Consider the following 17,518-nt stretch of genomic DNA (forward strand, 5'->3'; position numbering starts at 1 on the left):
GCCAGTTCTCCGAACTACTCAAAATTTCTGCTACCGGTTCTCCAGAACTGGCCAGAACCTGCTGAATACCCACCTCTGCTCCAGAGCTCCGGGAGGCTGTTTTCACCCTCCTGAAGTAAAGCCTCTGGAGTCTGGGGAGGGGTTTGCCCTCCCCCCCACTGTGGTGCAGGAGGCTGACTAGGCCACGCCCACCCAGCAACTGGGCAGAGAACCCTTTGCTAAAAATTTTGAAGCCCACCCCTGCCTGCAACCGCCATAAATACGTGCCGGTTGCCAAGCGTCCAAATTTTGATCATCTGACCACCGGAATGCTGCCATGGTCCTCAGTGTGAAAAAGCTTAAGTCCAGGGGTAGGATTCTGCCAGTTCTGTCCACTTCTGTAGAACCGGTTCCTCTGAAAAAGCAGCAAACAGAGAGTATACATATGAGGGCTATCCACAAAATAGATTACGTTTTGCGATAGAAAAAAAACAAAGTGTAGAATTTTTTTTTTATTATATACACTTGAAAGTGACACTTAAATACTACTTTTCAACATATTCACCGAACAAATTGAGGCACTTATCATAGCGGTGAACAAGCTTTGTAATTCCATTGTCATAAAATTCAGACGCCTGAGATGTGAGCCAGTCAGTCACGCCCGCCCGCAGTTCCGCGTCGTCATCAAAGCGCTGTGTTCCAAGTCAGGTCTTCATCCTCGGAAACAAGTGGTAGTCGCTTGGTGCAAGATCGGGGCTGTAGGGCGGATGAGGAAAAATCTCCCACTTGAAAGGATTCAGGACTTCTCGAGTGCCGTAGTTCGGCCATTTTTAAACTTAATGCACCATTGGCGCACTCCACCTTCAGTGATGATGTTGTCCCCGTACACTTCACACAGTTGCCGAAAAATTTCAATCGGTTTATGGTTTTTTGCCAACAGAAACCTTATCACTGATCGCACCTCACAACTCGCGGGATTTTCAATTGCAGCACACATTTCAAACGTTTGCTGTGAAATAACGGGCAACAATACAAACCTTCCACTAGCACGACTAGATGCAGACTGAGCAGCAGACGCACAGACCAAAGATGGCCACGCTAGCTCCGCCCCTTCTTGCTACAGACGAAAACGTAATCTATTTTGTGGATAGCCCTCGTAGAACCGGTTCTATGTTTGCTGCTGTTTTGGCCCACCTGCGTTTTCAACCGCAGCTGCTCTGCGCGACACAGCTGCGAGGTGCGCAGCACTGCTCTGCTGTTCAGGCAGCTAGATGATGATGATATACACGTGCGCGCAGCGCAAAATGTAAAATTGCCGAACTGGTAGTTACACCGGTCGGATCCCACCCTTGCTTAAGTGCAGGGTGGGATTCAATTTTTTTAACAACTAGTTCTGTAGGCGTGGCTTAGTTGGTGGGTGTGGCTTGCTGGTCATGTGACTGGGTGGACGTGGTCAACTCGACATCGCTCACATCAAGGGGCGTTTCTCCTCGCCTGGGGCTCTCATGACAGTGGAGATGCTGTAACGGTCGTAAGTGTGAAAAATGGTCATAAGTCACTTTTTTCAGTGCCGTTGTAACTTTGAATGGTCACCAGTTTTAGACCAAAACTCAAAAAGGGTATGTAAACTCACGTTTGAATGTCAATCTTTCTCGCTAGCCAAGAAGCCTTGCTGAATGTCACTCATCTTGGTTCCTTGTCATTAAAAGCTTCTTTCTGGCAGCTCTGCTTCATTATTCAATTATTTCTTCAAAGTGCTAACTCCAACAGGGGAGTATTTCCTCCCAAGGGCAGTGTAAAAATCTTAAAACAACCCTTCCCCTTTAAGAAAGTACCAGCCAAGAAAAAAAAACCTCCTTCTGAGACAGTAAGTCTGGGCATACTGCCAAGAATGTAAGAAGGGTAGAGAAAAACAAAAGGAGATTTTTTTTCCAACAACCGGTTCTCTGAACTGCTTAGAAAGTTAACAACCGGCTCTAGAGAAGAGGTGAGAACCTGTAGCATCCCAACCCTGCTTAAGTCCCTTTTTTCCCCAGTGCCATTGTAACTTTGAATGCTCACTGGATGAGCTGGTGTAAGTTGAGGACTACCTAAGTATTTTGAGCAAGGGCTTGTAGAGAGCTACCATAGAAAAGGATTGTTTCCTGTTGAGGTGCAACCGATAGGCCCCTGGGGGGGACTCAGAATGCTGGCTTCCCTAAGCTCTTGGCCTGATCCAGGTTGTAGACCTCAGTTTGAATGTTTTTATTCACTTCCCCTGTTCTTCCCATCATGCTTTTACTTCCTGCACTGGCATAACAGAAGTTCTTTCAGCTGGGTTTCGAACTGCACCTGCTCCTCTCTTACAAAAAAAACCCAACAAGACCAAAAAACCCAACAATTGCAGTCCTGTGCTGTATTAGTCATCCAAATTAGTAGTTTTGCCATGTTTTGCTTAGTCTGCATCGCACAGGAAGAGCGGAAAGGGGAAGGAAGGCGCCCTTAGCTTCTCTCCCCAGGGTGGCTACAATATATATTTTTTAAAATTTTTAAAAGCAAAGGCAGTAAGAAAAGTGAGATCTCCGGAGCAGCAAATTCTGCATGGAAAACATCCAATGTGTGTTCCACCATCTGGAAGGGTGCTGGATCAGAGAAGCTGAGAGGACTGAATTCTATACACAGTAATCCCGGCTGGGGAATTCTGGGAGTTGAAGTCCTCACAGCTTAAAGGTGTTGTTGAGGTTGAGAAACACTGCTATAAAGTCTCCAATAACCCATGGTGTGCCTGACCTCAAATACAGTTCTTTCTTTCTTTCTTTCTTTCTTTCTTTCTTTCTTTCTTTCTTTCTTTCTTTCTTTCTTTCTTTCTTTCTTTCTTTCTTTCTTTCTTTCTTTCTTTCTTTCTTTCTTCCCTCTTCCTTCCTTTCCTCTTCCCTCTCTCCTGCTCCTTTCTTTCTTTCTCTCCTTCCTTCCTTTTTTCCTCATTTATCTCTTCTCTTCCTCCCTCCTCCCTCCCTCCCTTCCTCATTTATTTCCTTTCCTTCCTTATTTATCTCCCTCCCCCTTTCTTTCCTTCCTTCCTTCTTTCCTCATTTATCTATTTCCTTCTCATCCTTCCTCCCTCCTCCCTTCTCTCTCCTCCCTTCCTTTCTCCTTCATTTATCTCCTTCCTTCCTTCCTTCCCCTGCCTGCCACCCTCCCTCCCTTCCTCATTTATCTCCTTTCTTTTTCTTCCTTCCTTCCTACTTTCCTTCCTCTCTCTCCCCCTCCCCTTTCTCCCTCCCTTCCTCCCTCGCTTCCTTATTTCCTCATTTATCTATTTCCTTTTGTTCCTCCCTCCCTCCTTCTTTTCTCCCTCCCTTTCTTCCTTCTTCATTTATCTCCTTTTTCCTTCCTTCCACTCCCTCCTCGCCTTTCTCCCCCACCTCCCTCCTTCCCTTATTTCCTCATTATCCATTTCCTTCTCTTCCTCCCTCCCTCCTTCCTTTCTTCCCCCTTCATCCTTTCTTCCCTCCCTCCTTCTTTCTCTTCCTCCTCCCTTCTTTTCTCCCTTCCTTCCTTCTTCATTAATCTCATTTTCCCCTTCCTTCCTAACCCTCCCACCCTCCCTCCCTCCCTTCCTCATTTTTCTCCTTTCTTTTTCTTCTTTCTCCTCCCCCTCCCCCTTTCTCCTTTCCTTTCTCCCTCCTTCCTTCCTTCCGTCCTTGGTTAAAAATGTCCATCTTCTTTATGCATGGTCAAGACTCTTGTTTTTAGTTCCCAGGGCTGCAGGACTATAAAATGTAGGGAATTTCATGTGTTGCCTCCGTAAATTTATTTTCCCACTTACTTTAGGAAGCTGCAATCTCTATTGAACAACTCTACGGAGCAGATGTTTTTTAATAACTTCTAGAGTTTGTTTGTTTTTTAAGATTCTCCCCAGATCTCCCTGAGCAAGCCAGTGGGAGAGGTAAAGGGATCTTGCTGGAGAGTCCTAATCAGTTTTCCACCTGAGTGAACACTTTGATCTTGACTACTGCAGAAGTCTAAAAAAAAAGAAAGATCAAAGAGAAATAAATGCTGATTTTGCTGGTGGTATCTAAGAAGTGGAGATAAACAGTCAAAAGTCTGCACTTGTGATCTGCAGTGCTTGTGGCGTGTGTGTTCTCCTGCCTGGAAACACCCTGAGATACATTTGCAACAAATACAATCTTTGATGAAACATTCAAAGAGCTTCAGCAGCACACAGGCATTCTTCAACTGGAGAAAAAGGACAATGATTCATCATTTCAAAGAATAGGAATGGAATGGAATGGAACGGAACGGAACGGAACGGAACAGAACAAAACAGAACAGAACAGAATAGGAATAGGAATAGAATAGGGAATGGAATGGAATGGAATGGAATGGAATGGAATGGAATGGAATAGAATAGAATAGAATAGAATAGAATAGAATAGAATAGAATAGAATAGGGAATGGAATGGAATGGAATGGAATGGAATGGAATAGAATAGAATACGGAATGGAATAGAATAGGGAATGGAATGGAATAGAATAGAATAGAATACGGAATGGAATGGAATAGAATAGGGAATGGAATGGAATGGAATAGAATAGGGAATGGAATGGAATGGAATCGAATAGAATAGAATAGAATAGGGAATGGAATGGAATGGAATGGAATGGAATAGAATAGAATAGAATAGAATAGAATAGGGAATGGAATGGAATAGAATAGGGAATGGAATGGAATGGAATAGAATAGAATAGAATAGAATAGAATAGAATAGAATAGAATAATAGAATAGAATAGAATAGAATAGAATAGAATAGAATAGAATAGGGAATGGAATGGAATGGAATAGAATAGGGAATGGAATGGAATGGAATGGAATAGAATAGAATAGAATAGGGAATGGAATGGAATGGAATAGAATAGAACAGAATAGAATAGAATAGAATTCTATTCTATTTTCTATTCCATTCCATTCCATTCCATTCCTTATTCTATTCTATTCTATTCTATTCTATTCTATTCTATTCTATTCTATTCTATTTTGTTCTGTTCTATTGTGTTCTGTTCTGTTCTATTCTATTCTATTCTTGAAAGATATGAAGCACTTATAACTTCTGAAGGCAAAGCTGTTCCACGGGTTAATTGTCTTCACTGTCAGGACAATTCTCCTTAATTCCAGCTTGCTTCTCTCCTGGATTAGTTTCCATCCATTCCTTCTTGTCCTGCCTTCAGATGCTTTGGAGAATAGCTTGACTCCCTCTTCTTTGTGTCTGCCCCACAGATACTGCAATATTGCTGTCATGTCCGTCCTACCCCCCAGTCCTTTTTTTTCTCTAAACGAGCCAAACCCAAATGCTCCAACTATTTTTCATGTGTTTTAGCCTCCCGGGCCCTTAATCCTCTTGGTTGCTCTTCTCTGCACTTCCCTCCCCCACCCCCACAAAGTCCTGACATCTTTTTTGTAATGTGGCAGTGACCAAAACTGGGTGCAAGTATTCCGAGTGGTGGCCTTACTCAAGGTTTTATAAAGCGCTACTAATGCTTCATGCCATTTTGATTCCACAAATGAAGGTCTACCACAGAAAGTAACATAAATCACATGTCTCCATCAGATTTTTTGGAGAACCTTGGTTTGGCCAGATCCCATCTTGAATTGTGTGTCTGGTCTTTGATACTATTTCATTAAAAAAAAAAAAGATTTTGAGAAATTGGATCATGCTCCGAGGCAGACAATGCCATTGGTTTGGAAATTAGGAATTGAGAACGCTTTTAACAAGTCTTGAGGAAAGAGTGAGGGCAGCCATTACAGCACTGGCTCGTTTTTTGTACAATCAGTTATTATCTCTGAATATAACAGATAAGCTTTAAGCCCGGTGACTTCAGATTTGCTATCAAAAGGACAGGAAGCTGGCCAGTTCTCCGCAGCGCCATTGTGCGTGCCATCCAACTTTGCCACAATCCTTGTAACAGCCGTTTGGCCTTTCGGAGGAACAAGCAGGGTTACATGTCATGCACAGCAGGGGGTTACGGAAAGAGCTGCACACTGAAACAAATTGTAACGGCGGTTGCAAGTGCGGTGTGCCAACATTTGAAAGGCAGCTGTGCCTGACACACGCACACACCCCAAGCAGGGTAAAGATAGTCACCATTTGCAGAGTCACCATTTTTGCATTTGCATTGCATTTACCTAGGTTCAGAGGTTGCTGGGAGAAATAGCTCATTATAAATCAGTGATGGCTAACCTTTTCAGCTTGGTGTGTCGAAAATCGGGAAAAAGTGTAGCCTTCCTCGGGTCGTGTGTCACTTCAAGAAATATCAATAATTTGGTTTATGATGGACTGGGCTGGGGTGATCACACAGGGCTGTGAAACTCGTCTCCCTGGTCTCAGGGCTACAGGTGCAGGATGTGGGGATCGGAAGGCCACCTTACAGGGCTGTGAACCTCATGGATCTCCTTTCCTCCTGTAGCGTTCCTGAGGTAATGAAACTGACAAACCTCAGTTTATGGCGGTTAAAACTGGTTCTCTGCTGCAAAGATCTTGCGGCAGCGGTGACACCACGCCTCCACGCAACAAGCAGGGAGCAGGGATTGGAGCAGAGCACAGGCAGCCTCTAAATGTGCAGGTTTTCCCCACACCAACAGGCGTGTCAGTCAAAGTGCCTCGGCGTGTCACGAGTGACACGCGTGTCATAGGTTAGCCATCACTGTTATAAATGTAAGAGAACCGGGACTTTGTCCAGGGGATCAAGTTAAGTCACTTGAGAAGTCACTGGTTGCATCTGTATTGCATTTGCATAGCACTAGAGGATGCTGGGATAAGTTGTTCTTGTTAGTTGCGAAGTCTTGTCTGACCCATTGCAACCCCATGGACAACGTTCCTCCAGGCCTTCCTGTCCTCTACCACCTTCTGGAGTCCATTTAAGCTCACGCCGACTGCTTCAGTGACTCCATCCAGCCCCCTCATTCTCTGCCTTCTTCCCTTCTTCTTCTTCCCTTCTTCTATTGCCCTCAATCGTTCCCAGCATTAGGTTCTTCTCCAGGGAGTCCTTCCTTCTCATTAAGTGGCCAAAGTATTTCAGTTTCATCTTCAGGATCTGACCTTGTAAAGATCAGTCAGGGTTGATCTCCTCTAGGACTGACCGGTTTGATCGCCTCGCAGTCCAAGGGACTCGCAGGAGTCTTCTCCAGCACCAGAGTTTAAAGGCCTCCATTCTTTGGCGCTCAGCCTTCCTTGTGGTCCAACTTTCACAGCCATACATTGCAACTGGGAAAACCATAGCCTTGACTAGATGCACTTTTGTTGGCAGGGTGATGTCTCTGCTTTTTAGTATGCTGTCTAGATTTGCCATAGCTTTCCTCCCAGGAGCAAGGGTCTTTTAATTTCTTGGCTGGGAGAAGTAGCTCATCACAAATTTAAGAGGACTGGGACTTCGTCTATTGGATCAAGCTAGTCACCTGGGAATTGAGTCACTAGTTGCATTTGCATTGCATTTGCATTGCATTTGCATTGCATTTGCATTTGCATAGCACCAGAGGTTGCTGGGAGAAGTAGCTCGCCAGAAACTTAAGAGAACTGGGACTTTATCTCGTGGCTCAAGCTAGCTACCTGGAAACTGAGTCACTGGTTGCATTTGCATTGCATTTGCATAGCACCAGAGTAATACATTTGGAAGGGACCATGGATGTCTTCTACTCCAACCCCCTCTGGATTATTTCAGAAAGATAGAGAATTATCCCTTTTTTCAAGTTCTCCTGCACTGTGGAACCAGAAATGGTTGATTTGCCAAGCGCGATAAACTGGAAATATCAAGCTGAAAGGCAAGTAAGCTTACCGTGCTGGCAAATGTGTCTCCTAATCTTTAGGTCCCATTTGCTTCCCTCTGCAGAATCCATGATCCTGCTAGGATCCGTTGACCGCACTCAGATTGGCTCCCTCCTCCACGACCAGCTGAGTTACGTTCGCCGCCGGCAGTTCATGCAGGAGAAAACCCGGCTGGAGCACCGGGACGCCGAGAAGAGCCAGGAAAACAAAGAGCCACACCACCTGCCAGACACAGGAGTGCGCTTTCAGGTGACCGCGGTGACTTTGCCAACACCTTTCATTTTGTAAAGAACTGAAAACCTGTCTAACACCAGGGAAATTTGGGAGAATCAGGCAGCTCAAAGGAGTGTAAAGATTATTATTATTATTATTAGTAGTAGTAGTAGTAGTATTAGTAGTAGTATTAGTATTAGTATTATTAGTATTAGTATTAGTATTATTAGTATTATTAGTATTATTAGTATTTGCAAGCTTAAGCTCTCTACAAAAGTCTGAGCTAGTAACATCGTCGTCCTTTAACAACCCTACAATCCCTTGTGGGATGTAGTCTGGGCAACTGAATGGAGTAAGCAGAGTGTTTAATGGCCGGATGCCCTTCCTGTCACCAAGGCTGAGTTTTGTTCAGCAGCATTGTGCCCAGAGAGAGAAATATCTGCCTCTTACCTAGGATCGAACTCACAGCCTCCTGATTGCGTGGCGAGAGCTCCACCTCTGGGCCACCGCACCACTCCAAAAATCTGAGCTACTAGCAGTCCAGGGAAATGGAGGCCTTCATGGTGGGCTGGGTTTAGATCTCTTGTGGGCACGCAGGGATTCATGACTGGTGACGCGTTTGACCCCTCCCTCACTCTCGGCCTGGTTATCTCCTACAAAACCATTGGAAAAAAGAGAAACACACAGTCACCTGCTGGGTGGAGAGTAACTATCAGGCCTCCTGGGTAACCCCGATGTCAGCTAAAAAGATACTCCTTTGGTCTTTTTAACTGCCAGAAAAAGGGAGTGGGGGAAAAACAAGGCATTCTTGAAATGCCTAGATAATCAACTCAGCAGCCCAAAGTTGTCGGAGCAGGTTATTGGAGAGCATGATGGATGACTCTTGGAGACGGATGTGTCCCATTGGAGAAGTCACATCCAGGGGGTGGGGGAAAGATCAGAGTCAAGGGGGAAATGTATGATTTGATTTAGTACCGCCTGCAACCAGCCACACGCCAACATGGCCATTTCTAATAAACCAATTTACTTTTTCTGAGATGCGGCTAGAGGCTTTTGCTTTGAATGAGGGGAATTGGTTAGAGCCCTGACACCCGACAGGAAATACCACTAGATGAGCTAATTCTACTTTAAAGGCAGTCCTCAAATTATGACCGTGATGAAGCCTCCCCGTCACCATCATAATGACGGACAGTTGTAAATCAGGTCACCCACATGACTGACCCAATTTTATGACCTTTCTTTGCGACGGTCATTAAACAAACACGGCACTCATTCAGTGAGCTAACGTTTTGCTACGGGCTGGTTTTGCCAACACCCAGAAGCAAATGCCAGTTTTCAGCAAAACCATCGTAACTGCCCATAACCACCTAGAGCTGCTGCACACAATTAGGCGGCTGTGTAAACACACTAAAATAATTCAATTAATGAAATAAATAAGTAAAACATAGTCACATGTCCATGGCTTTAAATGCAGCCTGGTTGCCAAGTGCACGACATGTGGTCAAATGACCTCAGAGGCCATTAGAACCTTTGAATCCGGATCATAAATACCCTAACCTTCACCCCAGGGAGGTACGTCATAACTCGGAATGGTCGCTAAGCGGCTCATTATATAAGTCTAGGACTACCTGTTTTATATATATATATATAAAAAAAATAAATAGCACATGAAGTAAATTTACAATACCAACAGCAGATTCTTCCAACGTGGAAAAAACAACAAGCAGAGGAGAGAACAGTTTTCAGTTTTGATTCAGAGTGGCAGACTAGAAGGCAGTTTCAGAGCTCAGAGCTTAATACAGAGCCACGCCCCCGTCCAGTTTCAGTTTCCAAACAGTCGTCGTTGGCTGACTTAGTTGCTCTGCCTATGCATTGTCTGACCTCGTAACCATGCCTCTTGCCAGTTCGTGAATATTCTGACAAATTTGGCTAAAAATCTGAAAACACAAATCTCCCATCTCCTTTTTTAAGCAGCTGAACTATTAGGCCAGGTGCTTCCTCAGTTTCTTCCTCTGACCGTTAAGCCACGGAGGGCTCCCCTGTCTCTTATCTGATTGTTTCCAGGGGAGCTTCTCTTCCCCTCGTCCCCCAAAGTCTTTCTCACAAACCATTAGGCCTCCGAGCTGAAGTCGTGTCCCTTTCTAACTCCTTCTTCTTTCTCCTTCTCCAATCAGATCGTGCCAGAGGAATCCTCCTCCTCCTCCTCCCTCCCTCCACAGAGCGAACCCCGTAAACCCCTGAAGCCGGCTCTGAAACGGGTCCCCAGCACTTTATCCGACAATCATTCAGGTAACCGGGGGGGGAAAAAAGCTCTTTTGTTCTATTCCCGTTCACCTTCTTCTTTACACGACCCCATAATCCCTTGCGGAGTGGAATCTGGGCAACCGAATGGAGCTAGCTTAGTGTTTTAACGGCCGGATGCTCTTCCTGTCTCCAGTGCGGAGTTTTGTTCAGCAGATTATATTCTCAGCGTGCCCAGAGAGAGAAATATCTGCCTCTTACCTAGGATTGAACTCACAGCCTCACTGATTGTGAGGTAAGAGCTCCACCTCTGGGCCACTGTAGCACTCCGCTCTAGGTCCCCTTAAGTTCTCCAAATTTCAGTGTAAACTCTCCTTACCACACCACTGATATCGTTACCTAGTTAGGTATTGAAAATGTCTGCGAGAAAACAACCAAGCTCAGAGAGCACCAAAGAAAACTCTTGTGTCAACCCTGAGCTACAAATAATCCCCTTTATTGGTGCAATGCAAGCTACACAGTTTTAACAGATTTAACAGATAGCAGATTTAATAGATAATCAGAGTTGGAAGGGACCTTGTAGGTCATCTAGTCCAACCCCCCCACCCAAGCTTTTCTCCTAGAGGGTGACTTTCTGCTTCCAAAACTGCCTCGGTGCATTTGTCTCTAAAGGTGGGCTTCAAGTTGCTAGTCCTCTGCACAACACAGGTAGCTCTCGGCTTACAACAGTTCTTTTAGTGACCATTTGAAGTCACAACGGCACTTAAGAAAGTGACTTCTGACCGTTTTTCACACACCTATGACTATTGCAACATCCCCATGGTCAAAATTCAGATGCTTGGCAACAGGTTCATATTTATGACGGTTGCAGTGTCTCGGGGTCATGTGATCCCCTTTTGCGACCTTCGGACAAGCAAAATCAATGGGGAAGCCAGATTCACTTAACAACTGGCTTAGGAACTTAACAACTCTGGCAAGAAAGGTCGCAAAATGGGGCCAAACTCACTTAACAAACGTCTCGCTTTGCAACATAAATGTTAGGCTCGTTTGTGGTCCTAAGTTGAGGACTACCTCTAAGAAACTGGGAACGGTTTATGACGGTTGCAGTGTCCCGGGGTCACGTGCTCCACTTTTGCAACCTTCGGACCAGCAAGGTCAATGGGGCAGCCAGATTCACTTAACAGCTGGGTTACTCACTTCACAACTTCAGTGATTCATTGAACAACTCTGGCAAGGAAAGTCGTAAAATGGAGCAAAACCCATTTAAGAAATGTCTCACATAGGGACCAAAATATTGGGCTCAATTGTGGTCATAAGTCGAGGATAACCTCTATGGCACTTGGGTCCCCAGGTATTCTCTGAATAATTATGACGTCTCTCTTTCTCCTTTTCCCTCCCTCTCCCTCTCTCTTTCTCTTTCTCTTTCCCTTTCTCTCTTTCTCTTTCTCTCTTTTTCTTTCCCTCTTTTTCTTTCTCTCTCTTTCCCTTTCTTTCTCTCTCTTTCCCTTTCTCTTTCTCTCTCTTTCCCTTTCTCTTTCTCTCTCTCTCTTTCCCTTTCTCTTTCTCTCTCTCTCTCTCTCTTTCCCTTTCTCTCTCTCTCTTTCCCTTTCTCTTTCTCTCCCTTTCTCTTGCTCTCTCTTTCTATCTCTTTCCCTTTCTCTCGCTCTCTCTTTCTCTCTCTTTCCCTTTCTCTTTCTCTCTTTCCCTTTCTCTTTCTCTCTTTCCCTTTCCCTTTCTCTCTCTCTCTTTCCCTTTCTCTTTCTCTCTCTTTCCCTTTCTCTCTCTCTCTTTCCCTTTCTCTTTCTCTCTCTTTCCCTTTCTCTCTCTCTCTTTCCCTTTCTCTTTCTCTCCCTTTCTCTTGCTCTCTCTTTCTATCTCTTTCCCTTTCTCTCCCTCTCTCTTTCTCTCTCTTTCCCTTTCTCTCTTTTCTCTTTCTCTCTTTTTCTTTCCCTCTTTTTCTTTCTCTCTCTCTTTCCCTTTCTCTCTCTCTCTTTCCCTTTCTCTTTCTCTCTCTTTCCCTTTCTCTTTCTCTCTCTTTCCCTTTCTCTCTCTTTCCCTTTCTCTTTCTCTCTCTTTCCCTTTCTCTCTCTCTCTTTCCCTTTCTCTTGCTCTCCCTTTCTCTTGCTCTCTCTTTCTATCTCTTTCCCTTTCTCTCACTCTCTCTTTCTCTCTCTTTCCCTTTCTCTCTGTCTCTCTCTTTCCCTTTCTCTTTCTCTCTCTTTCTCTCGCTCTCTCTTTCTCTTTCCCTTTCTCTCGCTCTCTCTTTCTTCTCTTTCTCTTTCCCTTTCTCTTTCTCTCTCTTTCCCTTTCTCTTTCTCTCTCTTTCCCTTTCTCTTTCTCTCTTTCCCTTTCTCTTTCTCTCTCTTTCCCTTTCTCGCTCTCTCTTTCTCTTTCTCTCTCTTTCCCCTTCTCTCTCTCTCTCTCTTTACCTTTCTCTCTCTCTCTCTCTTTCCCTTTCTCTCTCTTTCCCTTTCTCCCTCTTTCCCTTTCTTTCTCTCTCTCTCTCTTTCTCTCTCTTTCTGGACAGCTGGGACAAGCGAGACGGCAGGGATGACCTTGAAGAACCTTTTTTGCGCCAACGCCTCAACAGCAGAGTCCGTGGAGGTGAGCTCCCCATTTTTAATCACCCCCCCTTCCCTCTCTCCATCTTTGAGCCAGAAACCCCCCCCAAATCTTCACTTCCCAGGCCGCTGCTTGCTCCCTAACATGGCAGACTTGTCCCCGCTCCGCCGCCGGTTCCCTCCTGAAATTGTGTTCTCTCTCCCTCCCGTTTGTTTTGGTAAAAATTAAAAGGAGGAGAATCCGGGGGCATCCGAAAAGCACAAGTCGAAACGCGTCCGTATTTCGGTGGTGGTAAGTGTGGGCCAGCCGCCCCGTATCCGTTCCTCTCCTTCCCAAAATCACAGGAACTAAAAATTAGATCGGCGTAAACTGTGCTGAAGGTTACAGGATTTATGAAACCTGACTCCCCAATTCAAGACAATTTGGCTTCTGTAAGATTCACACATGCCTAACTTTTTTTAAAAAAAAAAAAAATCTGCCTGTTTATCCATACAAACTCTTTTACGCAAAGTTTAGCATTAACCTTGTATTCTTTACGACCTTCGATCCAAACCGGTGTTTCTCAACCGTGGCAACTTTAAGAGGGGTGGACTTCAACTGCCAGAATTCCCCAGACGGTTTGGTTGACGTGGTCTCAGGTTTTTGGTTTTTTGGTTTTGCAAGGAACATACGAAAGAGATCTCTGGGCTCACGGAATATATATTTTTCCAAAAGGGAAATCAATTCAACAAGGGTAGCTCTTTGCAGCTCAGCCTTTCTTATGATGTAGACCAGGGGGTGTCAAACTCAATTTCATTGAGGGCCACATCAGGATTGGATTTGACCATGGAGGCCCCGGTGGGGGCATGGCCATGGTGGGTGTAGCAGACACAGGACTGCACCACCACAGACATGGTTTTATAAACTTACTATCTTGATACCCATGCTTCACTATGAAACTATGTGATCGGGCTTAGTTTTGAGGGAGGCAAATAAGGGCAAAAAAATTGTGCCTCTGCCTACCAGCATCCATTGGTATTCATCTAGCTAGTGTCCTATCAGTGTGTGAGAGAGTTAAGGGCTGTTTGGAAACTGAAACAGTATCTGCTGTGTGAGCAAGAGGGAGACAGCAAGGAGCCTGGGCATAACTTAGCTCAACTGTTCCGTACTAAAGCTGCCTGGTGCTATGAAAGTAAGACTGAAACTCCTCTCCTCTGCTTGTGTTTTGCATTTGGAACCAGATTTCTTTCTGGGTGGGAAGTAGAACTCCTTAGCATCAGAGCGTGTTAATAATAATAATAATATAGGAAATACTAATGCTCCGATGGTCATTTTGAAAAATCCTTTCTTAGTGAGTACCTAAAAGCCAAGAGTGCCAAATTTCAAGTTTGTAGGCTTTACGGTTCTGGAGATTTTGTGATGATACATGAGTGTTATTTCACCTTTTAGATAGATAGATAGATAGATAGATAGATAGATAGATAGATAGATAGATAGATGGATGGATGGATATAGATATAGATATAGATATAGATATAGATATAGATATAGATGATATAGATATAGATAGATAAAAATAGGGAGGCATACGTTTCTGTGTTTTTGTTTTTTCAATACTTACTTGATCTACTTTATCACCTTATGAGAGAGAGAGACTAGATCAAGAATCTGACTCCGTAGGAAATTGAACTACAAAATTGTTGGCATACAGTAGGCTACAGTAGCAGAATCCTGCAAGTCTGAAAGGTAAAGTATTTTACTTTTCCTCCCTTTTATAACCTTCTGAGTCAAGGACGGCCTCCTTGCGGCACTCTGGAGGCTCCGTTTTGGGCCTGGTAGGCTTCCTGGACCCACCCTGGAGGCCAAAGGCGGTTGCGGGGGGGGGCGCCCTGCCTGTGCCCCATTTTTCTAACAGACCCCCCACAGGCCAGTCCTTTGCTGTTTCTAGGGCTGCCCCGCAGAGCAGATCCGGCCTGCAGGTTTTGAGTTTGACACCCCTGATGTAGACAGTGACGCAGTCAAGTTGCTAAAGATGCTAAATGCAACGTTAGGCTGGATTGACGGAAGTATGGACTTCAACACCCAGAATTCCTTTAAGATGGATGGACTTCAACTCCCAGAATTCTGTGCTGACTGGGGAATTCTGGGAGCTGAAGTCCACACGTCTTTAAAGTTGCCACGGCTCAGAAACCCTGTTCTGGGTTTTACAGATCTTTGTTCACATAATATCGTGCGAATATATTTAGAATAAAGAGTCTGCAAATCCTGGCCAACCCAAAGCTCTGCTGACTTGTACTATCCTTATCATTTAGAAGATATCTTGGATGTGGCACAGTTGTGTTGATTTTGACAACCCCTACTTGCTAAAGTCTCCAAGGTTGAAAAATCACTGATTATAGATAATAACTTGCCAATTAACGTGTGCCTATATCTTATCTTAAGATTAAGAAGCACACACAATGCACACTTAATTATGGCCTATAAATAGGACTCAGAGTATATATAAAGTGCCTGACATTGATAAAATTCCACCTGGTTTGAGCTTCCAAAAAGCATTGAGCTATCCAATCCTTGGAACAACATGGTTGATATTCTTTGAGCTCATTTTGTGTAACAATTTGTACAGGAACCCCAAATTCTGCATTGTTTTGGGATTTTTTTTAAAAAAAACAACCCTCTAATATACTGCCTTTTAGATTGGGCAACTCAGAATTCTGGCTTGTGAATTCTAGAAATCCAAATCTAGCCCTCTTAAAGCTCCCCTAATTGAGAAACACTGCTCTAACGTACAGGTAGTCCTTCACTTATGACCACAACGAAGCCCAACTTTTCGGTCGCTAAGCTCGTTCGGTGAGTTTTGCCCTCTTTTATGACCTTTCTTGACACCGTTGCAAAGTGAATCGCTGCAGTGGTTAAGTTAATAACAGGGTTTTGCCAAGCGCCCGAATTTTAAATCACATGGCCACAGTCGTAAGTCGTAAGCTGCAGTGGTCGTAAGTGTGAAACACGGTCACCAGTCACCTTTTTCAGTGCCATTCTAACTTCGAATAGTCACTAAAGGGATGGACGTATGTCAAGGACTACCTGTATGGCCACCCTCGAGTACCTTCCGCACAGTTTCAGCTCTCATTTTGATTGTGTTTTTGTGTTAGCGGTAGCTCGAAACAAATCCTCTTATCTCCCTTTGACAAACCAGTTGATTTATTTAGAGCCATCTCCCCTCTGGAACAACCAATCCTAAATATTTCTTGCCTTCATCCCTGCCTCAGAATTACTAGCTTCCCTTCCTCGTTTCCATCTTTCTATCCTAAAAATAAATCTGCATCCTAAAAGTGATTTTTGGTGATCTTCTACCTGTCTCTAAGAAGATGGCAAAAGGGGGCTGAAATAGTGACAACCCCACTGGGTGAATTTTGGCTATCCTTGCCTTTTATCTTCCTTTGGTTGACAAATGCTTCCTTTTTTTTTCTTGCAAGAAAGACATGAAATAAATGTCTGGGCTCACGGAATGTATTTTCCAAAGAGAAATATCCATTCAAGGAGCGTAGCTCTTTGCAGCTCCGTCTTTATTACGATGTACACAGTGACGCGGTCCCCTTGTTCAAAGATGCTAATGCAATATCTGGCTTTTATTGACGGAAGCATCAAGTAACACAGCTGCTCTCCTGGATACTGGAAAGGTCCTAGGTATGATTTAAGGCAGGGGTCTCCAACCTTAGCAACTTTAAGGCTTGTGGACTTCAGCTCCCAGAATTCCTCAGCCAGCAAAGCTGGCTGAGGAATTCTGGGAGTTGAATCCACAAGCCTAAAGTGCCAAGGTTGAGACCCTGATTTAAGGCACCAACGCAAATGAGGAGGTGAAAGTCTACGTAGTCGAGAGATGATAAGAGTCAGGGGGTCCTGGCGTTACATTCCCATGATATACGTAAACCTGGTTACTGATTTTACCCCCAATGTGGGCTTGCACAGTGCATTAAACCGTAAAACGAACCAAACAGCCGGGGACTGGCACAACAGACTAGTTCAAATCCCCACTAACATGTAGGCCTCGACTTACAACCACAAATGAGATCAGAATTTCAGTTCCTAAACAAGGCAGTACTTAAGTGAGTTCCATAGGCCTCTGGGAGGGCAAAAACAGCCTTTCCAAGGCTTTGGAGCCCACGGAAGCCGGAAACAGGCCCATTTCTAGACATCCAGAATTTCCGGGTGGGCCATTTTTCCCCTTCCCCAGAGTCCGGAGGCTTCCCCCAGGCCTCTGGGAGGGCGAAAACATCCTCCCTCGGGCTTTGGAGGCCCACCGGAAGCCAAAAACAGGCCCGTTCCTGGACTTCCAGAAGGCCTGTTTTTCCCCCTACCAGAGCCTCCACGCGGGCCCTGCATTTACCTGCATCCAAAACGGGCCAGGTGGAGACTCCTGGGAGCGGAGGGGCAGGGTGGGCGGGCCCAGCTGGTCAGTTCAACTACCGGTTCGGGTGAACCAGGTGTAAATTTAACACCTGGTTCACCCAAACCGGTACGAACCATCTGAATCCCACCCCTTCCTTTTTATGCCACGGTTGTTAAGGGAACTTCTTGCTGTTAAGTGAATGAGACACTTGGTTGTACAAACAGAGGCATAGAATCAACCTCAGGTGAAGTATTAATACCGCTTTATAAAGCCTCAGTAAGGCCACACCTGGAATACTTGCATCCAGTTTTGGTCGCCACATGACCAAAAAAAAAAATGTTGAGACTTTGGAAA

At 44.7% G+C, this 17,518-nt stretch overlaps 1 protein-coding gene across 2 annotated transcripts in view; it reads left to right on the forward strand.

Moving 5' to 3' along the window:
* The window catches only part of CLCN2 (chloride voltage-gated channel 2), a 143,325-nt gene that overhangs the window by 111,619 nt on the left and 14,188 nt on the right, over window positions 1-17,518 (forward strand). Inside the window, exons 17-20 of one of the 2 annotated variants that reach the window (XM_087965430.1) lie at window positions 7,844-8,028; window positions 10,167-10,281; window positions 12,761-12,837; window positions 13,027-13,086. In XM_087965430.1, the coding sequence (XP_087821556.1) occupies window positions 7,844-8,028; window positions 10,167-10,281; window positions 12,761-12,837; window positions 13,027-13,086 (437 nt within the window). The remainder of the gene's footprint in view (window positions 1-7,843; window positions 8,029-10,166; window positions 10,282-12,760; window positions 12,838-13,026; window positions 13,087-17,518) is intronic. The other variant, XM_087965431.1, reaches the window with a different exon arrangement.

The sequence above is a fragment of the Notechis scutatus genome, chromosome 4, assembly GCF_049901735.1.
Source record: "Notechis scutatus isolate UNSWTSFEM ecotype Mainland chromosome 4, rNotScu1.2, whole genome shotgun sequence".
Classification (NCBI taxonomy): Eukaryota; Metazoa; Chordata; class Lepidosauria; order Squamata; family Elapidae; genus Notechis; species Notechis scutatus.